Source organism: Camelus bactrianus, chromosome 17, assembly GCF_048773025.1.
Source record: "Camelus bactrianus isolate YW-2024 breed Bactrian camel chromosome 17, ASM4877302v1, whole genome shotgun sequence".
Lineage (NCBI taxonomy): Eukaryota > Metazoa > Chordata > Mammalia > Artiodactyla > Camelidae > Camelus > Camelus bactrianus.
The window spans coordinates 6062758-6079864 of NC_133555.1; the positions used below are offsets into that span (position 1 = coordinate 6062758).

A 17107-nucleotide genomic window follows, 5' to 3' on the forward strand; every position below is an offset into this window, starting at 1 on the left:
TTTTCTCACTGATCAACTTTTCTGGTCTCCATTACAAAATCCGAATTTTGTAGAGAAAGGTAGAATAAGGTGAAAATTTCCCTCTTATCCTAGTTCCCCCTGCCGCCTAGAAAGTCCCTGGAGGCAACAAGTGTCACCGGTTTTTTGTACTGCCTTTCAAAGTTATTCGATGCATATGCAAGAAATTAGAGAAGAAATTTTATATCACTACCATCAATGGAGATTCTTTATCATTTGCTGTAGAAGACTACAGAAGAACTAAGAAAGAAAACAACAGTTCACTAAATTTTATCTATTGTCTGTGACGGCTCTGAGCCTGCATTCGCTCTCCTGGTTCAAAAGAGCCAGCCAAGTGTTAGCTGTTACATACCAAGCGATGGTCGTCAAACCAGCTTTCTCCTGGACATAATCAGAAAGAGGAAAGGAAACCAAAAAGGGAATAACTTTCACAACACAGTCTGTGTGCCCTCTGAAATACACACCCACCTGAGATCTCATTCCAGGTTTAGCTTCAGATATGTGATGTTGGGCCAAACTCTTTAAATTCTGAGCCTTTAATTGCTCATCTTTGAAATCGGCATTTTTAGTACCTATGTCACAGAAGTATGTATTAAGTGGGAAAGTGTTCAGTGCCGGCACACAGCAACACTGCAGATAGCAGCAGTTACTATTTATAAAGACGAGTTAAATACACTGTCTCTACCCTCAAAATGGGTACTGGGAAAACATGGGATTTGTTTGTTTAAAGTATAGTTGATTTAGGACATGTTTTATTACTGGTTATAAAAGAGCAGGTGGAAGGTGACTAACTGATCTGAAAAGAATCAGGTAAGTTGTCCCAGGAGGGGTTAACATCTGAGATGAATTTTGAATAAAGACTAAGAGTCTTCCCTTCCCATCTCCCATCATACAAATATCCAGCCTGGATGAAAACTCACCTGGTGGCCCAGGCCAAGAAGGGACAAATATTTATGCCTACAGACCAGCACTGCAGCCCTAACATTTAATGGAAATAGCAAGAAGGGAGCAGATAGGCTTGTTTTTGGTTTTGGCTACACTCCTGGGCAGCTCTTCTCAATCAAATCCACAAGTAAAGGGCTCAGAGCCATCATAACTCACAGGATTCATGCAAACGTACCCTCACTTGTACTCCCAGGATACTGAGGTGAAACAAACCAATTTAATATTACAGAAATGTCTACATTCCTAAAATGAGAACAGTTGTTGAGATACTCACAGGCCTTAAAATTGATACTACATCACTGCAGATGTTTACAGATACCATTTAAGAAGCAAAACACATTTAGGGTATTCTAAGTAACAGTAAAGCCCCAGGCTATATTATTCTTACAGTACACCGTCCACTAACGCAAAACCAAACAAACAGAAATAGAAAAAAATGAACCTACATTTTCAAGACAACCGGTGAATTTTTTTCCCTTCTACTTTTGTCTTTTCAGAATTTTCTTTTAGGACACATTTTGCCTTGTTTATATTTTGACCAGTTAAAAAACACAAAGAATTACAGTTATAAAGCAAACACTGATAGCTCACCATGTACAATTAACAACATTCTGTTATCTTTACTTTTTAAGACAACATAAATGATAAGGCTAAAATCCCCTTTAACTTCCATCCTCACCCCATTTCCCTCCTTCCTCCTCATGAGTTTGTCATGAGTTTGATGTTATCTATTCAGGCTATTATTCTCCTAAATTTATTCTAAATTTCCATAGAGCTCACTCTTTTTGGTGTGCAGAGCTGAGCTTTGACAAAATGCAGAGTCATGTAACTATCACTTCGATCAAAATACAGAATATTCCACCACTCTCTCCACAAAAAAGGTGTGATCAACCCTACTCCTGGACTTAAGCCTTGGCAACCACTCATCTGCCTGTCCTCCGTCCTGGCAGTTTTGCCTTTTCCAGACAGTCTGGAATATAATAGAATCATACAGTATGTAGCCTGAGTCTGCCTTTTCCCTGAGCATAGTACATTTAGGATTCATCCGTGTTGCAGAATGCATCGCCAGTTTATCCTTTTCCACTGCCAAGTGGAGCTCCACTGTGTGCTCCAGCCCAGGGACACTGAGCAATCTGAATAAAGCTCCTGTAAATATTTGCATACAGGTTTTTTTGTGTGTGTGACCATAACTTTTCATTTCTCTCAGGTGAGAATCATCTAGGAGTGAGGTCGCCGAGACTCACAGTAAGTGCATGTTTAGCTTCATGAGAAATTGCCAAACTGTTTCCCCCAGGTGGCTGTGTCATTTTGCATCCCTGTCAGCAATGTTTTGAGTGTTCCAGTCCCTCCACATCCTTCCGTGAAATTTCTACTATCAGAACTTCATTCTTTTTCAAAAACTTTAGCCATTCTAATAGATCAGATAGTGGTACCTCATTGAGGCTTTAATTTGTATTTCCTCGGTGAGTTAAAGCGTCTTTTCATGAGCTTGTTTTCCATCCTTTTGTCTTCAAAGTGTCAGTTCAAATCTTCTGTCCATTTCTTGATTAGCCTGTTTTCTTATTGTTGAGTTTCAGTAGTTCTTTTATCCAGGGTAGTTTTTATTCACTATGGTGAGATCACCGAGAACGATTTGGATTCAGAAAAACTGGGTACAGTATTTAACCTCTCCGAAACTCACTAGTCTCCTTACAGTTCAAATCAAAACAGCTACCCTGTCAACATCTTAGTTTTGTTATAAAAAGATGAGACATTATGTTTTTAAAAAGACTGAATGATTTAGTAAACATGGATTAAAATGTAAAATATAATTTTATCCTCAGTGAGGGTGAAATATTAGTATAACAGAACTCTCATCAATTGAAATGACAGACTGGGGATGAGAGAAATGGTGATTCAGCATAGCACCATTTATATGCACTGAAATGACTTGTGAGCAAAGACGTGTATGACGTGAGAATAAAATCTCAGCTTCTCGAGCCTGACCAAATGCAGTCTTTTAGAAGAGGGATGTAGCTGCTGCTTTTGGCTCCAGAAGCATCTATAACCCAGAGACAGCCACGGGAGTGCCAGAGTTGGTTCAGTTCCTCAGGCAAGACTTCCAGAAAATACAACACACAGTTAAGCCTTCAGAGAAATGAAGCTGCAAGAAGAGAAACCAGACAACATAGACATCAACGCAAACAGCGTTTGCCGGACACAGCAAGGAAAACCCACGAAGCCTTAACTAAAGGAAGGATGGGGAAGAGGCAAGTAAGACTAACACAGGCGTGTGATAGTTTAAAAACTATCCAACAGCACTGAACTAGGAACGAGAAAAGTAAGCTTTAGATCTGGGTATACCACATTTGGAAGTAGAATGGTTAGAGCAGTCTGAGTTAGGGAGGTCTAGGTCCAAATCCCAGCACCCTCACTTACTTGGTATGACTCCGGACAAGCCTTAGCCTCTCTAAACTTGTTCCTCACCTATGACCTGGAGATAAGAATGCTTACTTCTCAGAGCCTGAGGATTAAGAACACAAACTAGCACACGGCAACACTCAATAAACTCCAGACAATACTAGTTATACATCCCTGAGCGAGACGAGGCTCATTCTATAAAGCGGGTGGGATGGAGGAGTCGCCTGCCAGCGGAAGCTGGGCTCACGGGCTCCCACACCAAACATCACCAGTTGCTCTCTTTACAACCAACAGCTTACCATCAGCAACACAGCATTTAGTGCACTTTTTTAGAATTAGTACTGTGATACCAGTGTTAACAGAGTATCTACAGGACCATAAAATTTTTATCATTTGCATGTTATCTAAGGAAGGGCTTCTCCTCCCTCTCCAGATCACCACCTCTTTTGCCCCCATTACTTTCTCATTATAGTCCTTGCATATAGCAGGAACTCAATAAATGTCTGTCACACTGACTGCAGAGCACCAGGAAATCGAAAACCTGAACTTCAGAAGTGCTTATTTATCCTGGAAAGGATAGGAGAGAGAATGTGAACAGTGAATTCAAGCGATTGTTAAAAGCGCTCAGAGGAGCTCAGTTATCTTCAAAAACAGCAGTTACTAAAGTAAATAATGTCAATTTTGTTTCCATTGTAAGATCACAGTATTAAATGAAGGTACTTAAAATCATCTTTCAAAGACCAGAACAGGGATCTAAAAAGATGAGAGTGCAGAGCAGCTTGAGCTCTGCAAGTCAGTTCAACTGCTATTTACTGACTGCCTGCCTTCTGCAGGGCACCCTGCTAAGCAACACAGGAAAAGGCGCTCACGTGTGCTGCAGGATGCAGACGCTCAGAGAACAAGATCAAATCCAGGGTTGACATGCAGTGTTAGCATGGCAGGATGGGAGGGGATGAGAAGACTAACAGGGCAGCACCAAATGAAACAGTAAAGCCAGGAGAGCTTTCTGGAGGAGGTTTGGCTTGAGCCAGACTGTGAGTGGCTAATATGACTTAAATAGGGAGAAATGATTTCTAGGTGACTAAAATGTAAGTTCTAAATGGGAGTTAAGCCTTTAGGAGGAGGTTGGCACATCTAGCAGGCTTTGATGCTAGAATGAGAAGTTTTACTCTTCTGTTTAAACGATCTGCTTTTCAAAAGAAGTAAACATTTAGCACGTATCTTATACAACTCATCGTCTGCCCTGGATTGCAGCTAAACTGTGTGGATGCTGGTATTTCAATAGACTGTAAGCATCACGCCCGATTCAACACTGTATCTTTTATTGGAACATAATATGCCTACATAGTAAGTACTTGGTCAATGTCTGCTGAATGACCAGATGATTCCCAGGATGAATCTGTCAGCTCCAAGTCCAAACACAGGGGCTCCAGCTGATACGCCACCTAGGCTTCGATCAAACAGCTACATCTGAAAGTCTCCTGTTAGGGTAAGAATCTCACACGTCAGATTTCAGTGGAATAGGTGAGCCCAATCTCTGCTCCTCTCCCCACCACAATCACAGCAGTCAGGTAAAGTTGAGGAGTTTATTAGGGAAATAAGAGAGGCAAAGACACCCCAAATGACAGAAAGAAAACTCTGAAAACTTTTCAAGCCAAGTGGGGGCCTGGACTTGACCTCCCCCAAAGGACAAGAAACTGGTGTGTTAGCAACAACATTCTCTGGCAGCCACCTTGCTGGGGTGTGAGGGTCTCAGCCAGGACTGCTTCCCATCCCCGGCCAAAGGTGGGGAGGAGACAAAGACTGTAGAATTAATGCAGAGGCGATGAGAGCTGCAAAGAAAGGCTGAGAGAGGGAGAGTGAGAGGTGGGGAGGACCGTGACAGTCTCAGGCTTTTGGCTCTTAGCGCCTCAAATACGTTGACAAGTAGTTCTGCAAAATGTTTCCGAAAAGGTAAAAACGACTAACGTTGTTGCCGAGAGTTCCCCTGGCCCCCTCCCAACGTGCCACCTCACGCTCCTGGGTGTACATGGCAGAGCCCAAAGGCCACATTTTTGAAAAAAAGAAAAACAAGAAGAAGCCCTGTTGTTCTGTAAGGAGAGAGGAAGGAGCTGAAGGCTGCTGGGGCTTTTCCCACGTGGGCCTGTGTTCTGTAGAAGCAACTTCCCAGCAGCAGTGTGGCACGATTCTAGGTGAGGGTCTCACCTTTTGTCACCTGTCAAAGGAGAATTGACAATTAGATAAATTCAAAAGGATGAGAGGGAGGGGAGGGTATAGCTCAAGTGGTAGAGCACATGCTTAGCATACACAAGGTCCTGGGTTCAATCCCCAGTAACTCCTCTAAAAATAAATGATTAAGTAAACCTAATTACCTCCCCCCCAAAATAAAAATAATAAAATAAATAAACAAAGGGGATTAGAGGGGCCTAAAAAAAGTCTTATTTTATATGTTAAGTAGTTGGGAGTGGTAGAAAAGATGACAGCTTCAGAGTCCCACCAGAAAGTTTAAATCCAGGCAAGGTGCTTAACTTCTCTAAGCCTATTTCTGCTTCCAAGGTTTGTTAGCAACAAGTGAAGTGTGCGTTCTCTCCTGCACGGCCACTGCCTGCCTCACAAGGAAGCCCCCCGCCCATCATACTCACCCTGGCTTCAATGTACTCTATTCTCCGTTCAAGAGCTGTCAATTTCTCGTTTAGTGTTGCGAGTCTTGAACGGCAAGACATATCTGGTAAAAGAAGACTGGTGTTCAGGATCGATGTTGTTCCAGACACAGACACACACAGCCCCGAAGACGAAGAGGAGCGATGATAAACCGTGCAGAGCACAAAGGGGAGCGAGTGGGCACAGCAGGGGAGGGGGGCGACGAGGTGAGAAGTATCTTAGGAGCACAGCTGCTTAGAGGGCATCTGTTTAACTTCCTGCCCAGTGTGGGAGGCAGAGAATAATGCCCCCCACCAAAGATGCCCTAATCCCCAGAACCTGTGACAATGTATCCTACACGGTAAAGGGATCTGCAGATGTGATTAAGTTAAGAATCTTGAGATCCTGGATCATCCAGATGGGCCCCATCTAATCACAAATCTGTAAATGTAGACGTGAAAGTCAGAAGAAAGGTGGCAAAAAGAGAGATTTGAAGTGTGAGGGACTCAACCTGCCATTGTTGGCTTTGGAGATGGAGGGAGGTGGCCATAGACCAAGGGATGCAAGTGACCTTCAGAAGCTGGGCACGGCTCTCAGCTGACAGCCAGCAAGGAAACAGGGATCTCAGTCTTACAGCCACAAGAAACTGAGCTCTGCCAACCACGTAATGAGCAAGGAAATAGCTCCTCTCCTACAGCCTCCAGAAAGGAAGGCAGCTCTGCCAACACCAGGGTTTCGGCCAGTGAACCAGTGTTGGGCTTCTGATCTACACAACTGCAAGATAATAAATCCATTTGGTTTAAGCTGCTACATTTGTGGTGATTTGTTAAAGCAGCAATATAAAATGGAAAACTAATACACCAAGGCTGTGCAGATGGCCATTTGCTAATAGGCAAACCAAGAGTTTGAAAAGAGGGGAAATAACAAGAGGAAGAAAATCTCGATGGGGAGGCAAAGCAGAGGCCAAGGAAGCAGCAGACCCTGAGGAGGAGGGAAGGGGGTGGTGTTTCGGAGCCCAGAGAAGCCGCGTCACCACTGCTGCTCCAAGAGGAGGGTACCTGATGTGTCATCAGACCCTGCACAGGCCTTCCAGAAGGAGAGAAAACACGGAGAACATCACATACCCCGTGCAGCCCACATTCTATCGGCAAAGAATTCCTTTTCTTCCTCTACATTTTCCATTCTCTTTTCCCACCCCACCCAAAAGGAAACCTGAACTTCCTCTAAAATACCTTTTCCCCTGCAAACGACTCTTAACAGAAACCACCTGACTACTTTTTCTCCAACTGTTCTCAAGATCCGGGAGAAAAAGGTTTCCAGGCTTGCTAATTATTTCCACTACCTCCTCCAACTGTTGTTCAGTCATCTCTCAATAATCCTCACTGCTCAAGTTTAAAATACCTGCTCTCCCAGACAGTCTCCTACTCGGTGATTTCACACTTAGCTCATAACCTTCCTTTTCATCCCCTCCCTGGATGTTATGCAAAAGCACTTTGGCACCCTTTTAACAGATCTTCCAAACCCTGATCTTGCCTCCACTTTCATTTCATCAACTCCAAATCTTACTCACTGTACCTGTCTAAACACTCTCCTTTAAGGCTCAGTTCAAGCTGGACCTCCGAGAGGTCGTTGCCAGCTGGACAGAACTCTCCCTCTTCTACGCAGAGTTGCCTCTTCTGGACATTGTTCCCCTTCTATTTAATCTTGCTTTTTATCCACTAGTGCTGCTTCTTCTAATTCCCAGGTCCAGTTTGAGCAGAAGCACTTCAGTGCCCTCCTTTTCCTGAATAGACTGCCACTGCCAGGACTGCCCAACAGGACCTAGTCTCTTTCAGTCTCGTTTTTAGAAGCTCAAAGGCACATCCTATATGCTTATCAGTAAGGGCATGAATGTTATCACTGACGACCTGTCATTTCCCATAAACAAGAGACACAGCAACACGAAGGGGTGGGGTGGCGAGAGGGAGGGGTCCTTCCTGGATGGCTGTTCTGTTCGAGCTCTGTCGATCTGGTGATGAATCAAAACCCAAGAACAACACTAGGCTACTGGCACACGGGGATAAGCACTGTTGAAAACTTCAAACGCTGAATCGAGAAACTTCAGTCATATTTCAGATCCCATCAAATATGTACTGGTTCAAACAACACACTGGGAAAGCACTCAGCAGCTGGACAAATCTGAAACCATGACGCATTTACATGTACATTACCACTGGATTTCATTCTGAAAATGCCAGCCGTCCTCAGCAAGGTGCTGGGTGGTGTACACACACCAGCATTGCTAACAAATGCCAGTCACCAGACGGTTCCCTCTCTTAACTCTGCACACAACCTTCACCTACAAAAATCAACCCCATCTTTCTCTTAAATTGTTTCTGCAGGGTTTATTTCTCCAACAAAATTCTGAATTTCTCAGAAGTGCTTACTGTGTCCATTTACTCTTATTTATTCCTTTCTCACAGCATCTGACACACAGCTGGAGTCACAACAGGCAAGCTGTTATTTGTTGGCTAAGTATGAAAACTGAGATTTAAATACAGCCACATTCTTTTTTACTTTTTTTTGGTTCCATTTCTCTGCACATTATTATTTAGCTTTAGAGTCGGGGGAAAAAAGGTGTAAAAACAAAAAGCCATCATCTCTAACAATCCATTTTTAGAAACTTCATCGGTTCAAAGTACAGAACAGGCCTAGTGTTGGGATGTTATTGCTGCATCATGAGCTGTGTGTCCTCAGGTTCAGGTGGTCCTCCAGCGCTGAAAGAGAAAACCACGAAGAGCTACTCTCGCCAGCTGGAATCACAGGGTAAAAGCTGTTCCGAAAGTCACTGGGTATCCTGGAAAAACAGGTCCCTCTCCAGAGCACATGGCCTACACAGACTCTGTGGTAAGGGTGAGAATTGTAGGATTGCTGCCATTTTCAAAGAGCTCCAGATGCCCCCTCAAAGTAAATGCCTATCAAATCTCCGCACCATCATCAACACAATCAAGCATTCCAGAAACACGTCAGGACTGAGGAGCCATGCTGAGGGCTTAGAATGGGAAAATACATCCCACACTTGCTCATCCTGAGTCATCCAATGTCAAGACAGTGTATCAAGTCTATCCTTATGATTTATCCAGTTCCTCAGCCTGGTGGTCTTTGTCTAATAAACTCCTGTATCGTGATGTTGTCAGTCTTCATTAATACTACCCTCACCCCCATCCCGAGGAAATCCACCCTACCAAGACATATCAAGATTAGCCCTACACATCTTGTATGTAAATATATTAAGACAAAAACAGTTTTCTGCTTTGTTCTAAAGCTGTCACTATTTCACCTTCAACATAGAAATTCTTTACATGCAGGAAGTGGTTCTTATTCTGTGTCCCCGACGGTGCCTGAGACAGCCTTGTACTCTGATCTACTTTTTTTCTCTTATTTATGCTTTCTGACAAAACTTGTTCTGTTACCTTTATGTCAGACTTACCAGTTCTCTAGCTAGAAAATAATTCCTTTTTAAAGCTTTTTTTGTATATCCATTTCCCCTAATCTTTTTTTCCCGTTTTTTTAAACTGAAGTATAGCCAGTTTACAATGTGTCAATTTCCGGTGTACAGCATGTTTCAGTCATACATATATACATATATTCCTTTTCATATTCTTTTTCACTATAGGTTACTACGAGACATTGAATATAGTTCTCTGTGCTATACAGTAGAAACTTATTTTACATTCCCCTACTTAATCTTAATTGCTTAATGTTGCTGAATTGGTGGAACAGAAGCACACCGGTTGGAAAAAGATCACTAGATGTAACCCCACACCTTGCGATGGCATAAGAAAGTCTACCTTATGCCCAGTTCTCTCAAAGAAACTCCTGAAGAACCTAAGTAGGAGTCAGCTCCCGGCTTGCTGTCCAGAAGGACATGGAATAACGCGGAAAGAATTTCAGACTGTCACGAGCAGGCCATGCCTAGAAAAGATTTTGCTAGAAGCAGACAGAACACCTAATGTCAGCTAGATCAGACACTAGCAATGCAGAGATCTCCACGGCCTGACACGATTTGGCCCTTACTCTGCCCCTCACCTCCTACCGCTCTCAGCACCGCACACACGGAGACGGGAAGGGACCAACGGGAGAGCGGCCGAAGGGGCCACTAAAAGGCAAGGCGCTAAAGGGTTTCGACTGGAGCCTGAGGGAGATGGGGGACCTTCAAGTCTTTACAGGGCAGTGACACGGCCATGCTGCGCTCTGGAAGGTGCACTCTGAGCGCCAAGTGAGGACTGGAAGCGGAACCCAGAGGAGGAAGGGACAGATTAAAGGCAAGAGAAGAAGCCAAGGGTGGATGCGGCTGCCTGACGTGTCTGGGAAAAGGAAGAGCTTGTTAATGCATCCAGGGTGATGGCAAAGAAGCCGAGGAGTTCAGCCTGGAGCAGGATAACCCCAGAGGGCCTCCCAGTGGAGCCCGAGGGTCAGGGCGAGAGGGGGAAGGTGCGGCCTGAAGGAGGAAACGAAAACCGGCAGGAGCCCAGGGCTCCGGAGAGTTCCCTTCAAAGCTTCTCAGTGCCCTCCGAGGGCCTCCCTCCTCCCCGCCTCCCCCTGCTCGCCCGCTGACCGAACGAGTTGAGAAAGTCTGCGATTTTCTTGATGCTGCTGGTGATGACCTCAATGTACTCCCGGTTCGCCCAGTCCTGGTGAATCTCCCGCTGCACCGGGTCCTCTTGTCCCGCCATGGCTGCTGCCTAAGGAAGAGCGACTGCGCATGCGCCTCGACCCTCCAGGCCGCCAGTGCGCCTGCGCCGCCGGCCCACACCCAGCCTCGGCACCCACGAATCCAAGGGCCTTGTGGTGCGCCTGCGCACTGTCACATCCTCGGGGACGTCCCCGCTGAGCTCCCACGCTCGTGAAAACCATGGCTTTAATGTCGGCTGGGAGAATGGAGCGCGCAAGTGCCAAGATCTCCCACCCACCACTCACCTCCGTCACTGGCTGTTATGGTCGTTAGGGGGCGCGTGGTCACGCAACACCCCTTCCCACAGGTGTTCCAAACGAATGCGGTCTGTGTCCAAGATAATCTGGGCGTAGACGACTAAACCACACTAAACACAAATTATTAAACAAATGCCTATTAACAACGTGACGTGATATCCAACCTTGCATTTATCAAATGAACAAAACTTTTTTTTTATCTATAATACTTAGTTATGAAAAGGCTGAGGGGAAATTGATAAACTTGTAAATGGCTGGTTACACTGTAAACGGGCATTATCTCTTCAGAAGGCAATTTATAAATTGATAGCAAGAGCTGTAAAAAATTGAAAACCTTTTGACCTAAATATTTAATTAAGGAAATCATTGAAAAAGAAAAAAAAGTTCTTTGCAGCATTATCTATTTTTTTTTAAATAACTAAATCTCAACAGTTGGGGAATGGCTAATGGGGAATGGGGGTATAGCCACTCAGAGCAGTTTTATGCTAATTATGAACAAACACTATGGTAACACAACACCTGTCATAATTTGAAAGAGAAAACAAAATACAAAATTTTCTTTAAATTGCAACTAGGCAAAAATTGTCTGTGGACAAGAAAGATATACCAAAAAATGTCACTGTCTGGTTTCTTAAGGTAGTGGAATAATGGACAATTTTATTTTTGTTTCAGGGAATATTTACAATCTGGTTTGTGCAGTAAATGCCTTTTATCTGCTGAATAGTTAGATTTCTTCTAGCAGTAGCTGGGAAGAAACAATTACTAACAGACCTTTACTTTGGTAGAAAACCTTAAAAGCTATAAAGCTGCTTTAATAGCTGTTACCTTACTGGATCCTCACAAATCCTGTGGAAGGAAGTGAGGAAGATGAGGAAGAGGTTTCCCATTTCACAGATGAAAAAACTGAATTTCAAGATCACAAAGCCATTAAGTGGTGGACCTTAAGCAGCTGATTCCAGACTCTATTATCTTTTCACTATACCACTCTGAAAACAGGTTAAAAATCTATCTGAGCTCCCCTACATTGTCATATAAAGGGTTTCTAAAATAATAATAAATATCGATCCTGAATATTGAACCTAGGCATCCAGAAGGCTCTCTGCCCTTCAGTCCTCCAGTTACGGGTTTGCCACCATGGTAGTTCTTCACTGTAGAAATTCTTCCCAATGCATGGTGCAGGGCTACAAAGACAAGCTTCAGGAATGCTGCTGGTGCAACAAGGAATGCTTCCAGGTGAGAGACTGCCTCAGCATAGGGGAGACAGGTCCCTGTCTCTGAGTCTGTCACTTGCTTCACAGAACTTGGAGATCTTGTCAATGGCTCCAGGTAGAACAATCAGCATGAAATCAGATTCTTGAAGAAATGTGTCACTTGCATTGTGTGGTAATTTGACCCTCCTTTGCAGTCAAGTGTACGTGGACCATCATTTGTGCAGATACAGATATCGCATGTGCACCATAGCAATGTTGCTGGCTACTTCGAAAACACTAAATGGACTCTTCGCAGAGCAAATGTATCTATTTTCACAAGAACCCCTGGATGGTGCAACCAGAATGTTGAGCACTGCATGATACAGACCAAGTTGATGTTGTAGGTCATCAGTAACAGGCAGTATGGGAGATTCTGACTTCCCATAAGGTACAGTAGCCACAGAGGTGGAGTATCAATCAGACTTGGAAGTGATGGCAAACAGTACTTCTGGCAATACATTCCTTGGTGCTGGGCAGACCGCACAGAGGACTGTGGTGCAGGTTGTCATAACAGCATGAAGCCCTCTATCCAACAATTTTTAATCATAGTTGGGCACTGTGGATATAGGAATCAACTGGGTAGACCTCTCTTCTTCCAGCCTTCCAGGGTAACTGTTTGCAGTGAGATTTAAAAGTTGTCAAATCACTCTTTTATTAAGGTGAAGGTGTCAGTTTTTCAGCTTTGTGAGAATGGGAGAGAATCATCCTTTTTGAGTTTAACAGAAAGCAGAGAGTTTTTGGTCAGGAAGTCAAGGGGAGAGATGTATCTTCCTCTTGCTCTTGAAAAATGAGCATTTATAAACTGTCTCCTGACACTGGGATCATTTCAATGCAGCAACAAAAAGCCTTCAGAACTCTGGGTAACTTAGCCTGAATACCCAGAGCAGGGTTTAAAGAATACAGCTCACCTTTTAACACCAACTACGGCTCCCGGGACATTTATTCAGGTTCCTGGCCAGTCTTTGAAGTGGGGGCATCCATCTTCTTCGATTAGATCAAAGGCACACCACGATGGCGAGCTAGGGAGTAGGTGGAGGGTAACAGGCGATGGGTGTCGAACCAGCATTCCTGAAGGCTGAGTCTTAGACCCGGTGTTCCAAGGAGGTGGGGGCTCCCTTCGGGGCTCCTCGAGCACCCCTATCCGGCTCCTCCCCCTCCCCCCGCGGCGGTCCGGGCTCCCCGGTGGTCCTGGGTCACAAAGGCGGTTGCCAGGCGCCGGTGGAGAAAAGATGTGGCCCGGGAACCACGGCCGCCACTCTGGAGCGTGAGGCCCACGGAGTTCAGCAGGTGAGCTCCCGGCCCAGACGGTGGGACCAGGCCCGGGCTCTCACTGCTACCTCCGCCTCGGCCAGAGCTGTCTGGCCCCTGCCCCCGAGGAGTAGGAACCCCCGGAGGACAAGCCCCTCTTCAGGCTGGAAGGGGGAGCCTCCCCCACTCAGGGCAGCTCCAGCGCCTGGGGGGTAGCAGTTCAGTTCACGAGGACCTCAGCTGCACTTTGACGCTGCCTCCACCTTTCCCAGGTGGGGCAATCACGGGACCCAATTCCTTGGAACAGGAGGAATGGTATGAAGGGGAAGACGTCGTGGCCAGAACTAGGTGTTCCCTATCTGGGAGCTATTAGAGCAGCTTGAACAAGACTTCCTTGGTTCAACCCCTCCTGGAGTAGATGGCTTATGGGTGGTGGGAATTGGGAGTGAACCATTTTTATTTGAACCTTGTGTGAAAGGGGTGGGAAGACCTGAAGTCAGAAACCCTCTGTCACCCCATGTTGGTTCTGTTGAATATTTAAGCTGGATATTTAATAAAGCCTTTTCCCTGTGGCCATATTTCCTCTTAGGAGAGAAGTGAGGAAAGTCTCCTGGGATAAATTTTTTTTTAGTTATATGCTTAGAGGAGTTAACATCCTTTGCCCCCACCTTGCCTTGGTGGTGTACCAAAGCAGCTCTGATCCTGGAGCAGGCTTCTAGGATCATAGTATCAAGCACCAGAAGCCTTTCACAGGCTGTTTGGAATAAACATCCCTTGGTTGTCAATTTCTCATCCTAAGGCAGCACAGATATTTGAATACAGTATGCAAGAGGGCCTGCAGGGATCAGGAGAAACATACCAGTTGGAGGAAATCAACCAATCTCCTTTATACTGTCAGAAGCAGGTCTTCTGGTTTGAAATGTCACTAACAATTCTTTGTCAATAATGAACTTTACTGTCTCACAAACTATGGTGGAGGCGTCAACTTTTCATAGCATTTCCTGGGCAAGTGATGGGATGGGATCAGCTCTGCTGCTACCTTTGTGGGAGAAGAGAGAAGGGGCAGAGAAATACATTTGGCTGGAAAGAAAAGGGATCTGCTATACCCTTTAACATAATAGGTAGGTGTTCAAAATATGTTAGCTTCTCTTGAATTCGGTAAAACTCTTTATGTCCTGGCAATTTTAAAGTAGAAAGATAGTCTAAATTCTACCTGGATAAATTTTGAGTTAGCAACATCCTCCCAGCCTTTTCCTGTATCTTCAAAAGGGAAAAAAAATCAAGTTCTTAACCAGGCATCTTCCATAGATAAGAAAACAAAAAATAAAACCAAGTCACCTAGAACCAGATAAAATTTTTAAAACTTTTAAAGACTGGTTTTTTGAAACTTCCCCTCTCAACCTGGTGTATTTCCTCCGAAGTGGTACATAAGTAGCTCAAGGGCTCTGAGAAAACGGCTCCCTTGTGTCCGAAAAGAGGTGTTTAGGGCCAAGAGGAGACTGTCACATAATTAAGAATAGTAAGAGCTGAAGCTCCTCAAAGGAACAGCATAAGAAGTTCTCAAACTATAAGGTACATCAGAGTCCCCTGGAGGGTTTGTTTAAATGCAGAATGCAGGACCCTTCTCCCAGAGTTTTTGATTCTATAGGTCTGAGGTGGGGCCCGAGAATTTTCGTTTCTTCCGTGTTCCTAGATGATGCTTATGGTCTTAGTCCCAGGATCATACTTTGAGAACCAACAGTATAAAGCATTTAGAGTCATAAATGTTTGGCAAGACACGCCTTTTTTGAGCACCTATCCACAAATAATGTCTCATCCTGAAGTGTCAGCATCCTCTGCCACCTGAGAGGTACAGATTCTGTTTGTGGCACTGATAAACACAGCATAGATCCTAATGCTGAACAGGGGTACTCCATTTTGGACAAATCCATTTCCTCATCTGTAAAATGAGATAAAACCTACCTTCGGAGGCTTGCGATAAGGTTGAATAAAGTTTTAGTACACACAGCAGTTGCCAGATTCAATACTTGTTACCATCCTCTACTGCCCTTTGTAGAATTACTAGTATCCTACTATCTCCTGGAATCTGTTCCAAGAACTAGAGTAAGTTGAAGTCAATAATGAGACCAGATGTGAATCATGCTAGGGCAATTCCATGTTCTGATTCCTCTCCTCTAGGACTGTCAATGGCAGGATACCAGCTTTGGTCACCATGGACCCCACTGGATGAGAGCTTCCAATGGCTGCGACACACAACACCTACACCTTCTTCCAAGCACCCCTTCAGGGCTTCCCCCTGCTTCCCACACACCCCTTCTGACCTTGAAGTGCAGCTGTGCTTTCAAGAGGTCACTCTAGTCCTAGACAGCTCATTCCTGGAGGCTGGGGTGAGTCCCAAGTTGCCCTGCCACACATCAGAGCTCCGAGCCATGAACAACAAGAAAGGGCTGGTCAGGAAGCCCCAGCCTGTCCGCCTCAATGGAGTGGATTCTGTCTTTGGCAGGGTCATCACGGCTCAGCCGCCAAAGTGGACTGGGACCTTCAGAGTTTCAGACAAGTCAGCCTTTTGCAAAATCATCAGCCGGGAGCACCAGTGGCCCACGGGACTGAAGGAGCCTCAGATTCAGATGACAGTGACCATGTGCAAACAGATGTTGCGCTCCATCCTCTTGCTGTATGCGACGTACAAGAAGTGCACCTTCGCCTTGCAGCACTCCAAGTAAAGGGTCCCCGTCTGGTCCCTGTGCCTCACACCATGCCTTTTCTATGTGCCTGAAGCTCACAGAGACCTGTCCATGTAAAGGGAACTGTGTTCGCCTCAGCCTTGTTGCTTTTCCGTCAAGCAGTGACAATTCAGGAGCTCCTCTCCTCCCTTCCCCTCCAAAACAGGGCCAGTGACAGAGCAAGGGAGAACGTTTCCATTGTAAAGCTGAACAACCATTTAAAAGAGTCAAATTAGCACTGACATATACATTGATAAAGAACCATTAAACAAACCATATAAACCCATGAGTCTAATGTGAACTCATTTAAACACCGAAGACCACAATGGGTTGGGGAAACAGGGTGTCAAGGAAGGAGATTATGGATTTCTATGTACATGAGGATGGAGGGGTCAAAAATCTGTATGTGGGTCAAGGATTAATTTAAAAAAGCCTCCCCCACCATAACAAGAACATAAAAATCTAACCAGCTACACCCTAATACTACCAGAGAGTACAAAAGTGGGTAAAAATATTAACAATTATTAAATATTTACAGCCTGGCAAGAAAGAACTTGGTAGCAGCACTGAAACTGGGCTTTCTGGCAGAAAACATGAGAGTTCTCCATTTTAGCTGAATTGTACTCCTAACTGTCTATTTCTCAAAAAGTGCAAGTAACTTTGCACATTCCTATAAGTAGATCACAGGCATAACTCAGAATAATGTGGAAACAAAACATTATGTAGGCAAAGTTAACATGAGGTTGATGCTGCCTTTTTCTCCTCTGTCTACATCTACATGACCATCAAACATTTAAAAAGCAGCCCAATATTCCTTTTGACTTTCTTTGGGCATTTAAAGAAATTCATCACTCCTCCAAAAAGATACAAAGATCTCATCTCAAATAAGACGGTCCTTGTAATAAAGAACAT

At 44.6% G+C, this 17107-nt stretch overlaps 2 protein-coding genes across 2 annotated transcripts; one reads left to right on the forward strand and one right to left on the reverse strand.

The window, feature by feature from the left end:
- Nucleotides 1-5475: 5475 nt before the first annotated feature.
- Nucleotides 5476-10759, reverse strand: BRK1 (BRICK1 subunit of SCAR/WAVE actin nucleating complex). The gene is made up of 3 exons (XM_010953036.3): nt 10601-10759; nt 6006-6088; nt 5476-5578 (listed from the first exon to the last, which is right to left on the reverse strand). The coding sequence occupies exons 1-3, from the start codon at nt 10716-10718 to the stop codon at nt 5552-5554; spliced, it is 228 nt and encodes a 75-aa protein (XP_010951338.1). The 5' UTR covers nt 10719-10759; the 3' UTR covers nt 5476-5551.
- A 4899-nt stretch (nt 10760-15658) lies between these two features.
- On the forward strand, nt 15659-16733 carry FANCD2OS (FANCD2 opposite strand). The gene has a single exon (XM_010953035.3). The coding sequence runs from the start codon at nt 15659-15661 to the stop codon at nt 16193-16195; it is 537 nt and encodes a 178-aa protein (XP_010951337.3). The 3' UTR covers nt 16196-16733.
- Nucleotides 16734-17107: the final 374 nt, after the last annotated feature.